The 19,058-nt window shown below is 50.9% G+C and overlaps 1 protein-coding gene across 4 annotated transcripts in view; it reads left to right on the top strand.

Annotated features, from left to right (window-relative positions):
• The first annotated feature begins 4,624 nt into the window (after positions 1-4,624).
• LOC121573789 (calcium-binding protein 1) overlaps positions 4,625-19,058 on the top strand; it is a 45,625-nt gene continuing 31,191 nt past the window's right edge. For 2 of the 4 annotated variants that reach the window (XM_041886074.2, XM_041886073.2), the window contains exon 1: positions 4,626-5,687. In XM_041886074.2, the coding sequence (XP_041742008.1) occupies positions 5,001-5,687 (687 nt within the window). In that variant the 5' untranslated portion in view covers positions 4,626-5,000. Of the gene's footprint in view, positions 5,688-19,058 lie in introns of all 4 variants that reach the window. The other 2 variants (XM_041886075.1, XM_041886077.1) reach the window with 2 other exon arrangements.

Below are 19,058 nucleotides of genomic sequence, written 5' to 3'. Positions count from 1 at the left end.
CGAAACCTTAATGACTTGGAGAAGATCTGCAAAGAGGAATGGGACAAAATCCCTCGTGAGATGTGTGCAAACCTGGTGGCCAACTACAAGAAACGTCTAACCTCTGTGATTGCCAATAAGGGTTTTGCCACCAAATACTAAGTCATGTTTTGCAGAGGGGTCAAATACTTATTTCCCTCATTAAAATGTAAATCAATTTATAACATTTTTGACATGCGTTTTTCTGGATTTTTTTGTTGTTATTCTGTCTCTCACTGTTCAAATAAACCCACCATTAAAATTATAGACTGATCATGTCTTTGTCAGTGGGCAAATGTACAAAATCAGCAGGGGATCAGATAGTTTTTTCCCTCACTGTAGCTGTACCATGATATTTGCATTGCTACTAAGTAACCCTCCAATTGTTCTCCACTAATTCCCCCGCTAAAGCCCCTCCCCATCCCAAATTGGGCCGTCATCCCAGTGATCGGCATACCACCCCCATCCCTCCGGATACCTAGGGCCCCGAGAGGCCAGGACCCATCCATTGAAAACAGTACACAGTGCCACCCACAAAACAGAAGCAGGTCAACCGCCAAAAGCTTTTCCAATGCTCTCACCTCAATATATATATATAGCTATTTAAAAATATATATCTATTCAAATATCTTGCATATCTTCTTTTCCATCATTATCAATTAATATGTGTAATAATGTTGGCAGTTCATGCGTAGGATTTGAACCTATAACCCGGATTGCCATTGTATTACATTACATTTTTGACAAGCAATTATTATTTTAGCAAACAATTATTGTGGTTCATCCTATATTCTCCCTAACAACATACTCGCCCCTTCCTGATGGGCCTGGTTTTTTAATGGGCAGGTAGATACGAAATGTCCCATAGCGCCACAATATAGACAGCTCTGGGTGTGGAGTCGGCGTAAGCGCTCAGCCGGAGTCAACCTAGCCGTGCCCAGGTGCCTGGACTCCGAAGGAGGCGAGTCGGCAGCCGTCGGTGATTCCCGAGAGAACTTGGTTGACGTCGGGTTCACTTGGACATGTAGACTTCGGGGGTCTCCGGGGATTCTTCGGAGGCGAGGTGGGAATCGAGGGCGAACAAGGGCGAAAGGGCACAGATTCCCTCTCCCTCCTACGTTCTCGAAGCCGCCCATCGATCCGGATGGTCAAGTCAATGAGGGAGTCAAGGTCCATGGGCAGCTCCCGGGCTGCAATCTCATCTTTGACCACCTCCGATAATCTGTGAAGGAACATGTTGAACAATGCTTCCGGGTTCCAGGCACTCTCAGCCACCAATGTACGAAAATCCACCTGCCACACTACGGGAGTCTTGAAGTAGCTGGAGCAGCTTACGAGCAGCCTCTTTACCAGGAAAACGGAGAATCAAACACCTTCCGAACTTCAGCCACAAACTCCTCTAGACTGAGGCAGACGGCGGACTGTTGCTCCCACACCGCCGTAGCCCAGGCGAGTGCCCTCCTGGACATCAGCGTTATGATGTACGCTATCCTCGAGCGGTCCGAGGGGAAGGAAGAAGGCTGCAGCTCGAAAATGAGGGAGCACTGGGAGAGAAAAGCCTGACAGGTTCCGGAGTCTCCAGCGTAGTGCTCCGGAGGAGGTAAGTGGGGTTCTCTGGACACTGGGGTAGGCTGGGAGTTTATGTGTGTCACCTGCTTCCCAGTGAGGAATCCGCGGAATTGCTCCAGCAAGGTCTCGAACGCTTGGTCATGGCGTTCTGCCAGGGTATGGAATCCCTCCATAAGACATTGCAGTAACTCCTCATGTCGTCCAACGGTGGCTTCTTGCAGGGAGACAGCTATTGTGGAGCTGGTCTGTCTGCTGTGTTGGTCATGACCAGTTCGTACTATCACGTTTTAGGGAAGACCCAGATGCAGACAGTGACAAAGTAACAAAAGTGTATTACTGGAACAGGCGTCAGGCAAAATGACAGGTCAAGGGCAGGCAGAGGTCAGTAATGCAGATCAGAGTCCAAAAGGTACAGAACGGCAAGCAGTCTCATGGTCAGGGCAGGCAGAGGCCAATAATCCAGTCTGGTGGGACAAGGTACAGGACGGCAGGCAGGCTCAGGGTCAGGGCAGGCAGAATGGTCAAAACTGGGAAAACTAGAAAACAGGAACTTTAGAAAAGACAGGAGCAAGGGGAAAAACGCTTGTAGGCTTGACGAAACAAAACGAACTGGCAACAGCCAAACAGAGAACACAGGTATAAATACACTGGGGATAATGGGGAAGATGGGCAACACCTGGAGGGGGGTGGAGACAATCACAAAGACAGGTGAAACAGATCAGCGTGTGACACCAACAAGTTCTCAGCATATGTGGGAACTCCTTCAACACTGTTGGAAAAGCTTTCCAGGTGAAGCTGGTTGAGAGAATGCCAAGAGTGTGCAAAGCTGTCATCAAGGCAAAGGGTGGCTATTTGAAGATTCTCAAATATAAAATATATTTTGATTTGTTTAAAACTTTTTTGGTTACTACATGATTCCATATGTGTTATTTCATAGTTTGGATGTCTTCACTATTATTCTACAATGTAGAAAATAGTACAAATAAAGAAAAAGCCTTGAATGAGTAGGTGTTCTAAAACTTTTGACCGGTAGTGTACCTTGCCTTTTCGATTGAATTGTAGAGTTACCACCCATGACTGTATTTGTTAGTGCCAGAAACATGGTTGTTGAATTAGTTCATTTTCAGTCCTGTGGCCTTCACCAAGTGAGTTCCTAGGCGAATATTATCATTATAATTAAACCATTACATATATCATATGGCCTTATACAGTGGCCTAAAACTCATAGTTTACAGGCCACTTCAGGCCTGCAAGTAGGGTTGCAAAATTCCACAATCTTTATCATTTCCCCCCCCAGTAATCTTCCAACCAGGATTTTTGGAAAACCTGGGAAATGTACCTGAATTTTGCAACCCTAACTGTAAATCACATTATCCTGGCTTGCAAAGTGGTGTGTAATTCCTATTGGAATTTAACCAGCGTTAAGCTATCCAAGAGTTGAAATTTGTATTCACCAGCAACCTGCATTCATAATGACTGCCAGGGTTAAGAACAGTAGGAGGAAACTACCTAAGCCATTTAAACTGGAACAACCATTTCAGTAACGGGTGCAAAAATTGAATGATTGGATTAGTTAGAATTGTTTTATTTTTCTGGGTGTAGCATAATATTTAATCAATCAATCCCTCAATGTACATGCAAAAACACAGATATTAAAAACAATTCCAAAAAATCAACCTGCAGTAGAGCATGCTTGGAAAAAAGTTACCGCTTAAACATTTTAAGTAATAATGACTTTTCATTGACTTTGAGTACAAATTACTATAAGTATTTTAGTTTAAAATGCCTTGGGAATTACAGTGTATGACAGAATGTAAAAATGAGGTGAAATCAAACGTTTTCTTTGACCAAATTGATGGAATGACCCAAATATGTATGGTCAAGAATGTATAGTGAATATTATAATTTTTTTGTAATTTCCATTGAGACAAATACATTTGACACACTCATATGAGTAAATGATGCTGTTCAAAATACCCTTTACATTAAAGTGCCCTTTATAAAGGCTTTGCAAAAGTTGTAGAAACAGTTTGTTTAAAGAGCATTTTTTAATTGGTAATAAACAGTAATAACTAATTGATTGAATTATAACAGCCACATATAACTAAATTATTTAGCAAGCACAAACAATCACACAATTACAAACAATTATACCTCCTTTACAAACCCTTCATAAAAGGTGAAGTGCTAAGTGATTGTACATGTAATTTGACCATTAGGACTGTATGGAGATGGGGTTGAAAGGTGAAGGTACAATGTTACATAAGCTCCACTTTCAGCTTAAGAGCATCTGTTTACCCTAGAGAGAGAGTTGTGGTTAGAGAGGATGGAGGGAGGGAGGGAGAACACTGGGCAGAGGACAGAGGCCACTTGAGAAAGAGCCAACTGCCAACAGGAGTGGTAATAGCCTACTTAGACATTGTGGTGGAAAATAAATATATATTGATTTTTGTTTTGAGGCCATTGAGCAATAGGGTTTCACCCGATAGATATTTTGAAAATGTTTAGAGTAGGCTATAGGATGGATGGAAAGTTGGGAGAAGGTTAGATAGGTCTGGGGATGGGGAGTTCGAATCGGAATTCCATGCAGGCTATTGCTTTCTACTCTGGTAGATTGGCAATTCCCAATGGTCCTCGGAGAGATGAGAGGAGAGGAAAAGAGGAAAACAGTTCCTTCCCTGCAATATGATTCATTGATGAAATTGAGAATATCATGCTGATATTAATGTACTTAACTTTGACATGAATATAGGAATATTTGTCCAAGAGATGCAGTCCCACTTAGGTAGCATAATCAATATCTGAACAAAAAACCTCTGACTGACAATTGCTCTGGCAAGGCAGTGAAGTAAAACCAATTTCGTAACCCTCTCACCTATTATCTTGCCTCACATCATGTGATGGTCAACCTCACGACCCCCTGGGGTCGGGATGAATGAGTAAAGCAGTGACTAATTATGACGATATACGTCTCTTTCACGGTTCATTATAATCTGTGGTGACGTGGGACCTAGCGAATATTGCGCGAGGACAGTGTGCGGCACGCCACATAGCAGGCAACTATAAAATCCCCCTCCAAAGCCACCCAAATTCACTGATGCGTTCTGCGCTTGTATAGAAGCGACTGATTCGTCACCTCGCATGACACGTAGTCTCGCATCTTTACAATAGAGCGAGCAGGTGGCATTCAGAACTTTATCATTTCACAGTGGGTGGGTGTTCTTAGTTTGCATTGTAGCCTAGGCTATAGAGACGCGCGAATAGGCTACTGAGAAGGGATCCAACAGATTGCCCTGACTACACAGTACACCGGCTAAATGCTCAGCACCTGCAACTGTCTTCACACGACCTTCAGTCTAGTCCTGGTATCTGCACACAATAATAAATTAAGGTAAAGGGAACGGCATACGGCAATGAGCTCCTCTCTTCCCAAGAGCGAATCTACCACCTCTCTGCTGAGATCTTCAGCGGTACTGGTGAGTCGCAGGTCCGCACATCATTCTGAGCATCATGAGTTGCGCAGCCACCGCAGTCACCATCATCAACCCGATGGAGGTAGCGGTGTACCTGACGATCTGTTTTGGAGCGATGAGTGCGAGGCAAGCGCGCGCAGACCGCTTTGTCAACCGAGGCATGCCGGTGGCAGGACAGACAGGAATGGAGGTGATAAACGGGGACATTCCCACCATTCCCACCAACACAGCAGCCACTACGATGACGGCAACAGCCAGGAAGAAATGAGAGAGCGGATGGATCGCAGTGGGAAAGACCGCAGTAAGTCGTCCAGACACCCACACCACCACCATCACAACACCTCCAAAGGTGACCTGCCGCCGGCGCATCTCCACGGGAACGCACGTCCAGACCGGAGGTCCTCGCCAACTCCATCCTATACAAAACAATCCGACGACACTGCATACTTTTTTGAATCAAAGGACAGAATAAATACTGGGTCGTCCACGAGTTTAAACTCTGACCCACCGGCAACGTCCACGCCAGTGGCCGGTCCCCTTACCACCCGCACCGCCAAAAGACGCAGCACAGCTCCATCTGAACATGACTCCAATCTGCATCCGATAGTGAAATCAGTCTTCGGGCAGGTAGGTAAATCCGTGTCTAAACAGAACTACAACACATTGATTAGCCTGCCTACTCTCGAACAAACATTAAAAGTCAGCTCAAGGATTCAACAAGTAGACTGGGGATTATTAGTCACTATAGGCAATTCATTTATGTGCATTTGGCAAAAAACGGCGCGCGACAGAAGCTCCCTTTTTATTCAAGGGTCAATTCGAACTATAATTTTAGACTACCTTTCTAGGCTACAGTAGGCTGCTGTGAAACTGACTGTCTCTAACAAAATGCAAAAAGATTCAGCTTAATTTACACAATTGACCATTTAATGCATTTAGGCTTAAACGGCTCTCTTATGAACGAATAAACGCCTAGGTGTTTTGTTGTGTAACACCATTTAACAGTAATTCATAACACAGAAATGAAGGGTGAACCTTTTGTTCAGAGCAGGTATGGACAATAGCTATAGGATGCATGACAACAGAAGGCTGGGATTATGGATTTTTCCAACTGCACAGTGCACTATAACATTTCCCAAAGATTTTTCCCAAAATATTCAAATGCCTTAATGTATTTGAAACAAGACTGTTGGATAGACATGAATAGTAGACTATAGGTCAGATGAGATAGCTCAGACAGCTCAAGCATGATTGATATACACAGCCCTCTAACCAATTGTACTACTATGTGTGTTTTTTCGTGTTATTTGTAATTTATTCTGTACATAATGTTTCTGCCATCGTCTCTTATAACCAAAAAGAGCTTCTGGATATCAGGACAGCGATTACTCACCTCGTATCGGATGAAGATTCTTTCTTCAACAAGTCGGACGCGAAGGATATCCTACAGGGCCCAAATCCCCGTCATTCGCATGAGAAAGAGACAGAGGTATCGTGGACGTAGGACGGGGTGACTTGTACGGATCCGACGGCGAGCGAGTAAACTGCCTCTTCCATCAATCCTATTAGCCAATGTTCAATCATTTGAGAATGAAATAGATTACCTAAGATTACGGTTATCCTACCAACAGGACATTAAAAACTGTAATATATTATGTTTCACCGAGTCGTGGCTGAACGACGACATGGACAACATACAGCTAGCGGGCTATACGCTACATCGGCCGGATAGAACGGCTGACTCCAGTAAGACAAGTGGTGGCGGTCTGTGTATATTTGTAAACAACAGCTGGTGCACAAAATCAAATACCAAGGAAGTCTCAAGGTTTTGCTCGCCTGAGGTAGAGTATCTCATGATAAGCTGTAGACCACACTATTTACCAAGAGAGTTTTCATCTATATTTTTCATAGCTGTCTATTTACCACCACAAACCAATGCTGGCATTAAGATTGCACTGAATGAGCTGTATAAGGCCATAAGTGAACAGGAAAACACTCATCCAGAGGCAGCGCTCCTAGTGGCCGGGGACTTTAATGCAGGGAAACTTAAATCAGTTCTACCTAATTTCTACCAGCATGTTAAATGTGCAACCAGAGGAAAAAAAAACTCTAGACCACCTTTACTCCATACACAGAGACGCATACAAAGCTCTCCCTCGCCCTCCATTTGGCAAATCTGACCATAACTCTATCCTCCTGATTCCTGCTTATAAGCAAAAACTAAAGCAGGAAGCACCAGTGACTTGGTTAATACAAAAGTGGTCAGATGACGCAGATGCTAAGCTACAGGACTGTTTTGCTAGCAGACTGGAACATGTTCCGGGATTCTTCAGATAGCATTGAAGAGTACACCACATCAGTCACTGGCTTCATCAATAAGTGCTTCGATGACGTCGTCCCTGTCACGGTTTACTAAGCCAGAACCCAGAAGCAGACCAGGACAAGGTGAGTTGAAACGAAGGTGAGTATTTATTTAACAGATTCAAAAAACGATGTAGAATAATCCAGGGGACAGAGCGGACGGCGGAGATGAGTTGGTGGAGGTGCAGTGGTAGATCCAAGAATGGCTCGGCAGCCGCCGACAACCAGGCAGGGGTTGGGTGAAGGTTCCGGGAGATTGACTGCAGATAGAAACAAAACGGAGGTAAGTACACGTCAAGCCAACAAGGTGCAAAACAACAAAACTAACGCTAGAAACTCCAAGGCTGATACACTGACAAACATACTGTCACGATTCAGACAGACGACCAGAGGACCACAATTGCGTCACACCAGAAAGTTTATTAAACTTAAGGGAAAAGGGAAGTAGGGAGTGAATGAAGGCTCCAGGGGTAACAGGGATCCCGTCCAATGCGCTGGGTCTGTGTCCCCCCCCAGTGGCAGCGATGCGTCCTATGAAGCCGGTGGTGGGTGGTCCAGAAGTCCTGGGGGGGGGGGAGACACAGACACAACAGGGCGGAATGAAACCAGGCAGCAGTACAGTTCAAGGGAATCCAAAATACGTAGTAGCAAGGCAGAAGGCTGGTCAGAGTTACCGGGATTGAAGAGTAGTCAGGAGTCGAAATGGCAGAAGCAGGTCTGGATCTCCTAAGGCAGAAGAGTATCCAATAAACAGGCAGGTCCGGGGTCACAAAACCAGGGTGAGCCAGAAGCGCGAGCAAACAGGTTCCGGGTGTGAGCTTTGCAGACGATCTGACACCGGAGAGCTGAAAGACAGGGCCTTAAATACTGGGAGAGGTTAGTGGGTAATGCAGCGCAGCTGGCAGAGTAATTAGAGCCGAGCAGAGCAGGGACAGGTGGAGCTAGTTAGGCTGAGTAGAGAGAGGGAGGTGAGCAGAGTGGAAGATAGTGGAAACCAATTAAGGTGGTAACCCGGTGGAGTGAGAGGGCTCATGACAGAACCCCCCAAGGGACGGCCCCAGAAGTCCCAAGAGCAACACCACGCCGGGCGGGAGGAGGGGAGCCGGAGGAGGGCTAGAACTCCTCCGAACGGTCCGAGTGAACGTCCTCATCCTCGGAGGAAGCCGGAGGGCCGTGGTCGGGGAGATGGGACAGGTCCCGAGACAGGATCAGGCACAGGACAGGAAGCCGAGCGGGCCGGACGGTTAGGGACCCCTCTGGGGCGGCCCCTACGGATTGCAGGTTGATCAGGATGCCGTTGGTGGAAAGCGGTGATGAGAGTCCTATCCACAATCCGACTAGCTGGCACCCAGGTCCTTTCCTCAGGTCCATAGCCCTCCCAGTCAATGAGGTACTGGAGACCCCTACCCCTCCGTCTGGACCGAAGCAGGCGGCGGACGGTGTAAACCAGACCACCATCGACGAGCCGTGGAGGAGGAGGACCAGGCGCAGCAGGGACCAGCGGACTCTCATGGATGGGCTTAATCTTAGACACATGGAAAGTGGGGTGCACCCTCAGGGAATTAGGCAGTTGGAGCCGGACAGCAGTTGGGCTAATCACTCTTATGATAGGGAATGGGCCAATGAACCGAGGTGCCAGCTTCTGCGACTCCACCCTGAGTGGCAGGTTCTTCGATGACAACCACACCCCTTTGACCAACATGGTAGGTGGGAGCAGGAATTCTCCGACGGTTGGCCCCGGTAGTGTAGCTGGCAACGGACCTGAGGAGTGTGGCTCGGGCTTGTGACCAGGTGCGGCGACATCGACGGGCAAAAGCAAGTGCAGATGGGCAAGTAACCTCCTCCTCCTGGCTGGCAAATAGAGGAGGCTGGTATCCATAAACACATTGGAAAGGGGACATACCGATGGCAGAGCAGGTCAGAGAATTGTGTGCGTACTCCACCCATGTCAATTGCTGCGACCAGGAGTGGGGGTTGCGTGAAGTCATGCATCGCAGTGCCTTCTCGAGCTCCTGATTAGCCCGCTCTGACTGCCCATTGGATTGGGGATGGAATCCGGAAGTCAGACTGACTGTGGCTCCCAGCAGGTGACAGAACTCCTTCCAAAAAGCGGAGGAGAATTGTGGACCACGGTCAGAAACAACATCCCTTGGCAGTCCGTGGATCCGGAAGACGTGTTCCAGGACCACCTGGGCGGTCTCCTTGGCGGTTGGGAGCTTGGGGAGGGGAATGAAGTGTGCCATCTTGCTGAAACGGTCAACGATGGTGAGAATGACGGTCATGCCACTTGAAGGGGGCAGCCCCGTGACAAAGTCAAGGGCGATGTGAGACCAGGGACGTCTGGGCACAGGCAGGGGCTGCAGCAATCCGGCTGGGGGCTGGCAGGACGACTTGTGTTGGTTGCAGATGGGGCAGGCTTGGACGAATTCCCGTACATCCTTCCTCAGAGAGGGCCACCAGAACCTCTGGGCGAGCAGGTTGTAAGTGCGGGTGGAGCCAGGGTGACAAGCTAGGCGGGAGTCATGTCCCCACTGAATGACCTGGGACCTCAGGTCTTCGGGGACAAAAAGGCGGTCAGCTGGGCAAGTGCTGGGACCTGGCTGGTTACGGAGAGCCTCCAGCACCTGTTCCTCAACAGCCCAGGTCAGAGCTGCAACGATGCAGGGACTTGGCAGAATCGACACAGGGTCCTTGGAGGGGGTGTCATCCTTCTGGAATTGACGGGAGAGGGCGTCTGGCTTGGTGTTGCGTGATCCAGGCCGGTATGACAGAGTGAAATTAAACCTGGTGAAGAACAGGGCCCAGCGGGACTGCCTGGAGTTCAACCGTTTGGCCGTGCGGATGTACTCCAAGTTCTTATGATCGGTCCAAACGAGAAATGGAATGGTGGACCCCTCCAGCCAGTGACGCCACTCCTCCAAGGCAAGCTTCACAGCCAGCAGCTCACGGTTCCCTATGTCGTAATTGCACTCAGAGGGGGACAACCGACGTGAGAAAAAGGCACAGGGATGGAGCTTCCTATCCTCCGCAGCCCACTGAGAAATCACAGCACCAACTCCCACATCCGAGGCGTCCACCTCCACAATGAATTGCCGGTCCACATCAGGCATCTGGAGGATGGGAGCGGAGGTGAACCTCACCTTGAGGGTACTGAAGGCTTTGTCGGCTGCTGGGGTCCAGGTGAAGGGTTGCTTGGTGCTGGTTAGAGCAGTGAGAGGGGCAGCAACGGTACTGTAGTTCCGGATAAACTTCCTATAGAAGTTAGCAAACCCCAGAAACTGTTGCAGCTTCTTTCTGTTCTCCGGAACTGGCCACGAAGTGACTGCTGATACTTTGGCAGGATCCATTTGGATACTTCCTTCTGCCACTATGTACCCCAGGAAGGCCACTGTCTTGACGTGAAACTCACATTTCTCTGCCTTGGCGTAGAGGGAATTCTCCAGAAGACGATGAAGGACTTGCTGGACATGGCGGGTGTGTTCAGACAGGTTTCTGGAGTAAATTAAGATGTCATCCAGGTAAACGAAGACAAACTTGTTTAACATGTCCCGCAGTACATCATTCACTAGAGCCTGGAACACAGCAGGAGCATTGGTGAGGCCAAAAGGCATAACCAGATACTCGTAGTGGCCTGTTGGTGTATTGAATGCGGTTTTCCATTCATCTCCCTCCCGGATCCGCACTAGGTGGTAAGCGTTTCTGAGATCCAACTTGGTAAAAACAGTGGCTCCCTGGAGCAACTCAAAAGCAGAGGTGAGCAGAGGCAGAGGGTAACGGTTTTTCACTGTGATGTCGTTGAGTCCCCTGTAGTCGATGCAGGGGCGAAGAGATCCGTCCTTCTTCCCCACAAAGAAGAAGCCAGCACCAGCAGGAGATGAAGATGAACGGATTAATCCTGCGGACAGAGAGCCATTGATGTAGTCCTCCATGGACTTTCTTTCAGGAGCAGACAACGAATAAAGACGACCCCCTTGGAGGAGCTGTTCCAGGGAGGAGGTCGATGGCACAGTCGTACGGTCGGTGAGGGGGCAGAGATGTGGCTCTTGCTTTGTTAAACACCTCTCTGAGACCATGGTAGCATTCTGGGACATTGGAGAGGTCCGGAGCGGAGTTAGTAGGTACTGGCCGAGGGGGTAGTGCGGCAGCAAGCAGGCAGGTTCGGTGGCAGTCCTCTCCCCACTCCCTGATCACCCCGGTCACCCAGTCGAGCTGAGGGTTGTGCCGGCGGAGCCATGGGTAACCCAGGATGAGGGGTTGGCCTGGAGAGGGGAGCAGGTGAAACTGGATAGTTTCTTGATGGTTTCCGGACAGACCCATCGAGACCGGGGCCGTGACATGAGTGACCGATCCGAGTAAGTGTCCGTCCAGTGCCCGGGCAGGAATAGGAGGTGTCAAACGGAGGTTCTCCAGTCCCAGTTGGCGTGCCAGCTTGACGTCCATTATGTTGGCTCGGCGCCAGAATCCACCAGAGCAGCCAGGGTGTGAGTTGAGTCAGAGAGGCGGAGGTGAACTTGCAGCAGGGGTTTGCGGTCGGAGGACTGGATGGTCATTGAACTCGACCGGACTCCCCCTACGCCCGGTGAGCTTCGGCCCTTTAAAGGGCAGGTTACCACACGATGTCCATCACCTCCACAATAGAGGCAGAGGTTTGAGGTGAAGCGGCGCTGGCGCTCTGCAGGAGTGAGGGAGGCTCGCCCAATCTCCATAGGCTCAGACTGATCAAGCTGACCTGGGTGAGTGGCAGTAGATGACAGGAGCCCAGTCGGATCTCTCCGAATGCCGGTAGTAGGTGGACCTTGGCGCCCCCCTCTCACGACGACGGGTCTGTATCCTTCTGTCGATCCTGACAGTCAGTGCGATGGCTTCATCAAGAGTGGAAGGCAGTTCATGGGAGACCAACTTCGTCCTTGATATAGTCAGCCAAACTATGGAAGAACGCGTCCACCAACGGTGGTGTGTTCCAAGAACTTCGTCTAGCCAGGGTTCGGAAGTCGATGGAATGGTCTGCGACTGTACGTCTGCCTTGTCGAATACTGAACAGTTCACGAGACGCCTCTGCGGTGGGTGAATCCAGGTCAAACACCTTCAGCATCTCCTCAGCAAACAGGTCGAAGGTTGCACATGCGGGGGTTTGACGTTCGAACTCTGCTGTTCCCCAGAGTCGAGCTCGGCCCGTCAGGTGAGTGATGGCATACCCAACTTTAGCCCCCTCCGTGGCGAAGGTCCTTGGCTGCAAGGAGAACTGAAGTCGGCAGCTAGTCAGGAATGGCCGGACCTGGGTTGAATCGCCGTTGAACCGCTCGGGGTTTCCAATCTTGGGTTCCCGGAGCAGCGGCTGCAATGACCGGGGCAGGTAACTCGGGGGCTGGGCTGGTGGGCAGACTGGCTGGGGTAAGGTTGGTGAGGAGTTGAATGAGCATGGCGAGTTGTTGTTGCTGCTGCTGGAACTGCTGCTCATGCTCATCGGTTTCCATGTCGGGGAAAGTGTGCGCTGAGTCCATAATGGTCAGATCGTACTGTCACGATTCAGACAGACGACCAGAGGACCACAATTGCGTCACACCAGAAAGTTTATTAAACTTAAGGGAAAAGGGAAGTAGGGGAGTGAATGAAGGCTCCAGGGGTAACAGGGATCCCGTCCAATGCGCTGGGTCTGTGTCCCCCCAGTGGCAGCGATGCGTCCTATGAAGCCGGTGGTGGGTGGTCCAGAAGTCCTGGGGGGAGACACAGACACAACAGGGCGGAATGAAACCAGGCAGCAGTACAGTTCAAGGGAATCCAAAATACGTAGTAGCAAGGCAGAAGGCTGGTCAGAGTTACCGGGATTGAAGAGTAGTCAGGAGTCGAAATGGCAGAAGCAGGTCTGGATCTCCTAAGGCAGAAGAGTATCCAATAAACAGGCAGGTCGGGGGTCACAAAACCAGGGTGAGCCAGAAGCGCGAGCAAACAGGTTCCGGGTGTGAGCTTTGCAGACGATCTGACACCGGAGAGCTGAAAGACAGGGCCTTAAATACTGGGAGAGGTTAGTGGGTAATGCAGCGCAGCTGGCAGAGTAATTAGAGCCGAGCAGAGCAGGGACAGGTGGAGCTAGTTAGGCTGAGTAGAGAGAGGGAGGTGAGCAGAGTGGAAGATAGTGGAAACCAATTAAGGTGGTAACCCGGTGGAGTGAGAGGGCTCATGACACATACTGTTCATGGCTAACGATCCGGCAGGGAATGGATGTCAGGTCAGGGCTTAAGAAGGGTGATGATCAGGACCAGGTGTGCAGACCGCTGATGAGATGCAGGTGCGGTTAATCAGGAGATCTCCCGCCTAGCAACGTCGCCTGGCAACCAGGCCGGGAGCGTTCACGAACCCTCAGGAAACTGGAGATTCCGAGCAGAAAAATGGCAACACAGGCAGGAACCGACTCAGGATGCAGGGTTCATGACAGTACCCCCCCTCCGACGAAAGCCACCGGGCGGACTACCCGGAGCGCCAGGATGGAGGCGGTAGAAGTCACGAAGGAGGTCAGCATCCAGGATCTGGCGCCGAGGAATCCAACTCCTCTCTTCAGGACCATACCCCTCCCAGTCCACGAGATACTGGAAACCCCGGCCCCGCCGTCTGGAATCCATAATGCGGCGCACCGTGTAGGCAGGACCACCTCCGATCATCCGAGGGGGAGGAGGAGGAGGCGGAGGGGGTAACAGAGGACTGAGGAGAACAGGCTTGAGGCAGGAGACATGAAAGGTGGGATGGACTCTGAGCGTTCTAGGTAACTTGAGTCGAACCGCCACAGGATTGATCACCTTCTCCACCACAAACGGACCAATGAACTTCGGTGACAGTTTCTTAGACTCAGTCCGCAGAGGAAGATCCCGTGTGGCCAACCAGACCCTATCTCCGATGGTATAGGTGGGGGCGGGAATCCGGCGACGATTCGCCTGGAGCTGATACCGGTCAGAAACTCTAAGGAGGGCCTTTCTGGCCCGATGCCACGTCCGGTGGCAACGACGAATGTGGACCTGAACAGAGGGCACTGAGAGATCCTTCTCCTGAGAAGGAAACAAGGGAGGTTGGTAGCCATACAGGCACTGGAAGGGAGACATCCCAGTGGCAGATGTAGGGAGAGTATTGTGGGCATACTCAACCCAAGGCAACTGAGAGATCCAGGAGGTGGGGTTGGAGGAGACAAGGCAGCGTAGCGTGGATTCCATCTTCTGGTTGGCTCTCTCCGCCTGACCATTAGATTGGGGGTGAAAACCAGATGTGAGACTGACTGTAGCTCCAATGGCCAAACAGAAAGACTTCCAGACAGCAGAGGTAAACTGAGGGCCACGGTCGGAAACTATGTCACTGGGCAACCCGTGGACCCTGAAAACCTCCCTAACCAGGATCTCGGACGTCTCAGAGGCCGAGGGAAGCTTGGAAATGGGCACAAAGTGGGCGAACTTGCTGAATCTGTCCACGATAGTCAGAATGACCGTGTTCCCCTCAGAAGAGGGCAACCCAGTGACAAAGTCCAGGGCCAGATGCGACCATGGTCGCGGGGAATAGGGAGGGGGTGAAGTAGTCCAGAGCTGGGCCGGTTGGCACTCTTATTCTGCGCACACACTGGACAGGCAGCAACAAACCTCCGAGTATCTTCTCCCATGGCCGGCCACCAAAATCGTCTGCGAAGTAACGCCATCGTCCGGGCCACGCCAGGGTGACAAGCCATCTTGCTGGCGTGGGACCATTGGAGGACAGCAGAACGAACCGACTCAGGCACAAACAAACGACCGGGTGGACCGTTACCGGGACCGGGCTGCGTCCGAAGGGCCGCCATAACCTCCTCCTCAATCCTCCACATAACTGCTCCCACGACACAGTTCCGGGGAAGAATCGTCTCGGTCTTGGCCCCACTCTCCTCCGTCTTGGAAAACATCCGGGACAAGGCGTCCGCCTTGCCGTTCTTAGACCCAGGTCGGAACGTCAGGGAAAAAATTAAAGCGTCCGAAAAACAAAGCCCACCTGGCCTGACGGGGAGTTGAGACGTCTAGCCGATTGCACGTAAGCAAGATTCTTGTGGTCGGTCCAGACAATAAACGGTTGCTCCGCCCCCTCCAACCAGTGGCGCCACTCCTCCAAGGCAAGCTTCACCGCGAGAAGCTCCCGGTTACCCACATCGTAGTTCCTCTCCGCAGACGAAAGACGACGAGAGTAGTAGGCGCAGGGATGGAGTTTCCCGTCAGTGGAGCATCGCTGGGACAGGATGGCGCCAACCCCCACATCAGACGCATCCACTTCCACGACGAACTGACGGGCCGTGTCAGGTTGAGAGAGAATCGGTGCGTTGGTGAATCGCCTCTTCAAATCCAGGAACGCTCGGTCCGCCTCAGGGTTCCAACTGAAGGTCCTGGTACTGGAAGTCAGGGCAGTTAAAGGAGCGGCCACACGGCTGTAATCCCGGATGAATCTGCGATAGAAATTCGCAAACCCCAGAAACCTCTGGAGCTGCAATCTCGTACCGGGCTGGGCCCATTCCAGAACCGCCCTAACCTTCTCCTGGTCCATCCTGATCTCTCCCCTGGAGATGATGTACCCGAGGAAGGATGTCGTGTGGGCGTGAAATTCGCACTTCTCGGCCTTCACGAACAGGCGATTCTCCAACAATCGCTGCAGAACCTGCCTGACCTGCTGGACGTGGCTGGAAGGTTCCTTCGAGAAGATAAGAATGTCATCCAGGTAAACAAACACAAAGAGACCGATCATATCTCTCAGGACGTCATTCACCATACTCTGGAACACTGCTGGAGCATTGGTCAGTCCAAACGGCATCACCTGATACTCGAAGTGACCCATCGGTGTATTGAAACCCGTCAAACACTCGTCCCCCTCTCTGATCCGGACCAGGTGATACGCATTGCGTAGGTCTAGCTTGGTGAACACAGTAGCACCCTGTAAGGAGTCGAAGGCAGAGCTCATCAAGGGCAGGGGATACTTGTTCTTGACCGTGATATCATTCAACCCCCGATAATCAATACACGGTCGAAGAGAGCCATCCTTCTTACCCACAAAGAAGAATCCTGCCCCCAGGGGTGATGATGAGGGACGAATGAGACCAGCCGCTAGGGACTCCTTGATGTAGGTCTCCAAAGCCTCACGTTCAGGTCGGGAGATGCTGTATAACCGTCCCTTGGGATAGACAGCTCCAGGGAACAGGTTTATGGCACAGTCATATGGTCGGTGGGGAGGGAGTGACAGAGCCCTCTGCTTACTGAACACTTCCCCCAAATCGTGATATCTCGGGAACCAGGGACAAATCTGGGGGTCTAGCCTCAATCACCTGACTGGGAACAGAATGGGAACAGGCAGTCTTGAGGCAGTTAGCATGACACTCAAGGCTCCAACTAGTTACCTTGCCAGTCACCCAATCGAACGTGGGATTGTGTTCCTTCAGCCAGGGGTATCCAAGGACCAGAGGAACATGGGAAGAAGGCAGAATGAAGAATGAGATCACCTCAGAATGATTCCCTGACAACAGCATCTTAACCGGTTCAGTCCTCATCGTGATACGTGCCAGACTACTGCCGTTCAGAGTGGTAGCTTCAATGGCTTCCGGTAATCGCTCCTTGGAAAGCCCCAGCTGTTCCACCACTTCGGCATCAATAAAGCCTCCATCGGCACCTGAATCGACGAAAGCGTTAATCGCTAGACTCTGATTCCTGTTCATGAGGGTAGCCGGAAACGGGGTCTGACAGAGGTATTGAGAGGTTGAAACTGGCTCGCTAAAAGTCCTCCCAACTTTAGCGAGCCGAGCAGTTTGACGACCGCCGGGAACAAGTGGACGGGCCCCATTGCTTCTCCCTCCTTCTCTCTCGAACTCGGTTATCCACCCGAATAGACAAGGCTACCAAGCTGTCCAGGTCACTAGGCTCCGGATAGGAGATCAACTCATCCTTGAGCTGCTCCGACAGCCCCTGGTAAAAGGCCGCTTGCAGAGACTCCTCATTCCACCCACTCTCCACAGCCAAAGTCCTGAACTCGATCACGAAGTCGGCAACGCTGCGAGTTCCTTGGCGAAGCGAAAACAGGCGCCTAGCTGCGTCCCATACCTCGGACGGAATGGTCAAATAGCTTCCTCATCTCGGCCGTGAACTCCTGGTATGAGGCCATGCAGGTGTCCTGTTGTTCCCAAACGGCTGAAGCCCACTCCAGAGCTCGACCACGCAGCAACTCAATGACAAAGGCTATCCTAGCCTTGTCTGTGGCATAAGAGTGGGGCTGTAGATCGAACACTAATCCACACTGCATAAGGAAAGAACGGCATCTTCCCAACTCCCCCTCATATTTATCAGGCGTCGGAACCTTGGGCTCACGGAAGGGCACAGCTCCAGAAGCGGCAGGCGAGATGGGTGAAACCGGTCGTGGATTCTCCACCGGCAAACTGAGCTGAGCCTGGATCTTCGTCAGACTGGTAGAAAAGTTCGAACGGACAAAGCTATCTCCTGTAGCGCCGTGCTATGTTGTCCCAACATCTTCTCCTGATGGGTAATGGCATGGCGAACAGAGTCCAGGTCCGCTGGGTTCATTTCTGGCCAGATCGTTCTGTCACGGTTTACTAAGCCAGAACCCAGAAGCAGACCAGGACAAGGTGAGTTGAAACGAAGGTGAGTATTTATTTAACAGATTCAAAAAACGATGTAGAATAATCCAGGGGACAGAGCGGACGGCGGAGATGAGTTGGTGGAGGTGCAGTGGTAGATCCAAGAATGGCTCGGCAGCCGCCGACAACCAGGCAGGGGTTGGGTGAAGGTTCCGGGAGATTGACTGCAGATAGAAAAAAAACGGAGGTAAGTACACGTCAAGCCAACAAGGTGCAAAACAACAAAACTAACGCTAGAAACTCCAAGGCTGATACACTGACAAACATACTGTTCATGGCTAACGATCCGGCAGGGAATGGATGTCAGGTCAGGGCTTAAGAAGGGTGATGATCAGGACCAGGTGTGCAGACCGCTGATGAGATGCAGGTGCGGTTAATCAGGAGATCTCCCGCCTAGCAACGTCGCCTGGCAACCAGGCCGGGAGCGTTCACGAACCCTCAGGAAACTGGAGATTCCGAGCAGAAAAATGGCAACACAGGCAGGAACCGACTCAGGATGCAGGGTTCATGACAGTCCCCACAGTGACCGTATGTACATACCCCAACCAGAAGCCATGGATTACAGGCAATATCCGTGTAACCGGTGTGAAATGGCTAGCTAGTTAGCGGTGCGCACTAGTAGCATTCCAATCGGTGACGTCACTCGCTCGGAGACCTTGAAGTAGTTGTTTCCCTTGCTCTGCAAGGGCCGCGGCTTTTGTGGAGCGACGAGTAACGGTGCTTCGAGGATGACTGTTGTCGATGTGTGCAGAGGGTCCCTGGTTCAAGCCCAGGTAGGTGCGAGGAGAGGGACGGAAGCAACACTGTTACATTGATGCTGTTGACCCGGATCACTGGTTGCTGCGGAAAAGGAGGAGGTCAAAAGGGGGGTGAGTGTAACCGGTGTGAAATGGCTAGCTAGTTAGCGGTGCGCACTAGTATCATTTCAATCAGTGACGTCACTCGCTCTGAGACCTTGAAGTAGTTGTTTCCCTTGCTCTGCAAGGGCCGCGGCATTTGTGGAGCGA

Source organism: Coregonus clupeaformis, chromosome 9 (assembly GCF_020615455.1).
Source record: "Coregonus clupeaformis isolate EN_2021a chromosome 9, ASM2061545v1, whole genome shotgun sequence".
Taxonomy (NCBI): domain Eukaryota; kingdom Metazoa; phylum Chordata; class Actinopteri; order Salmoniformes; family Salmonidae; genus Coregonus; species Coregonus clupeaformis.
The sequence above is the reverse complement of the archived record's forward strand: the minus strand, read 5'-3'. Positions and strand labels throughout refer to the sequence as shown.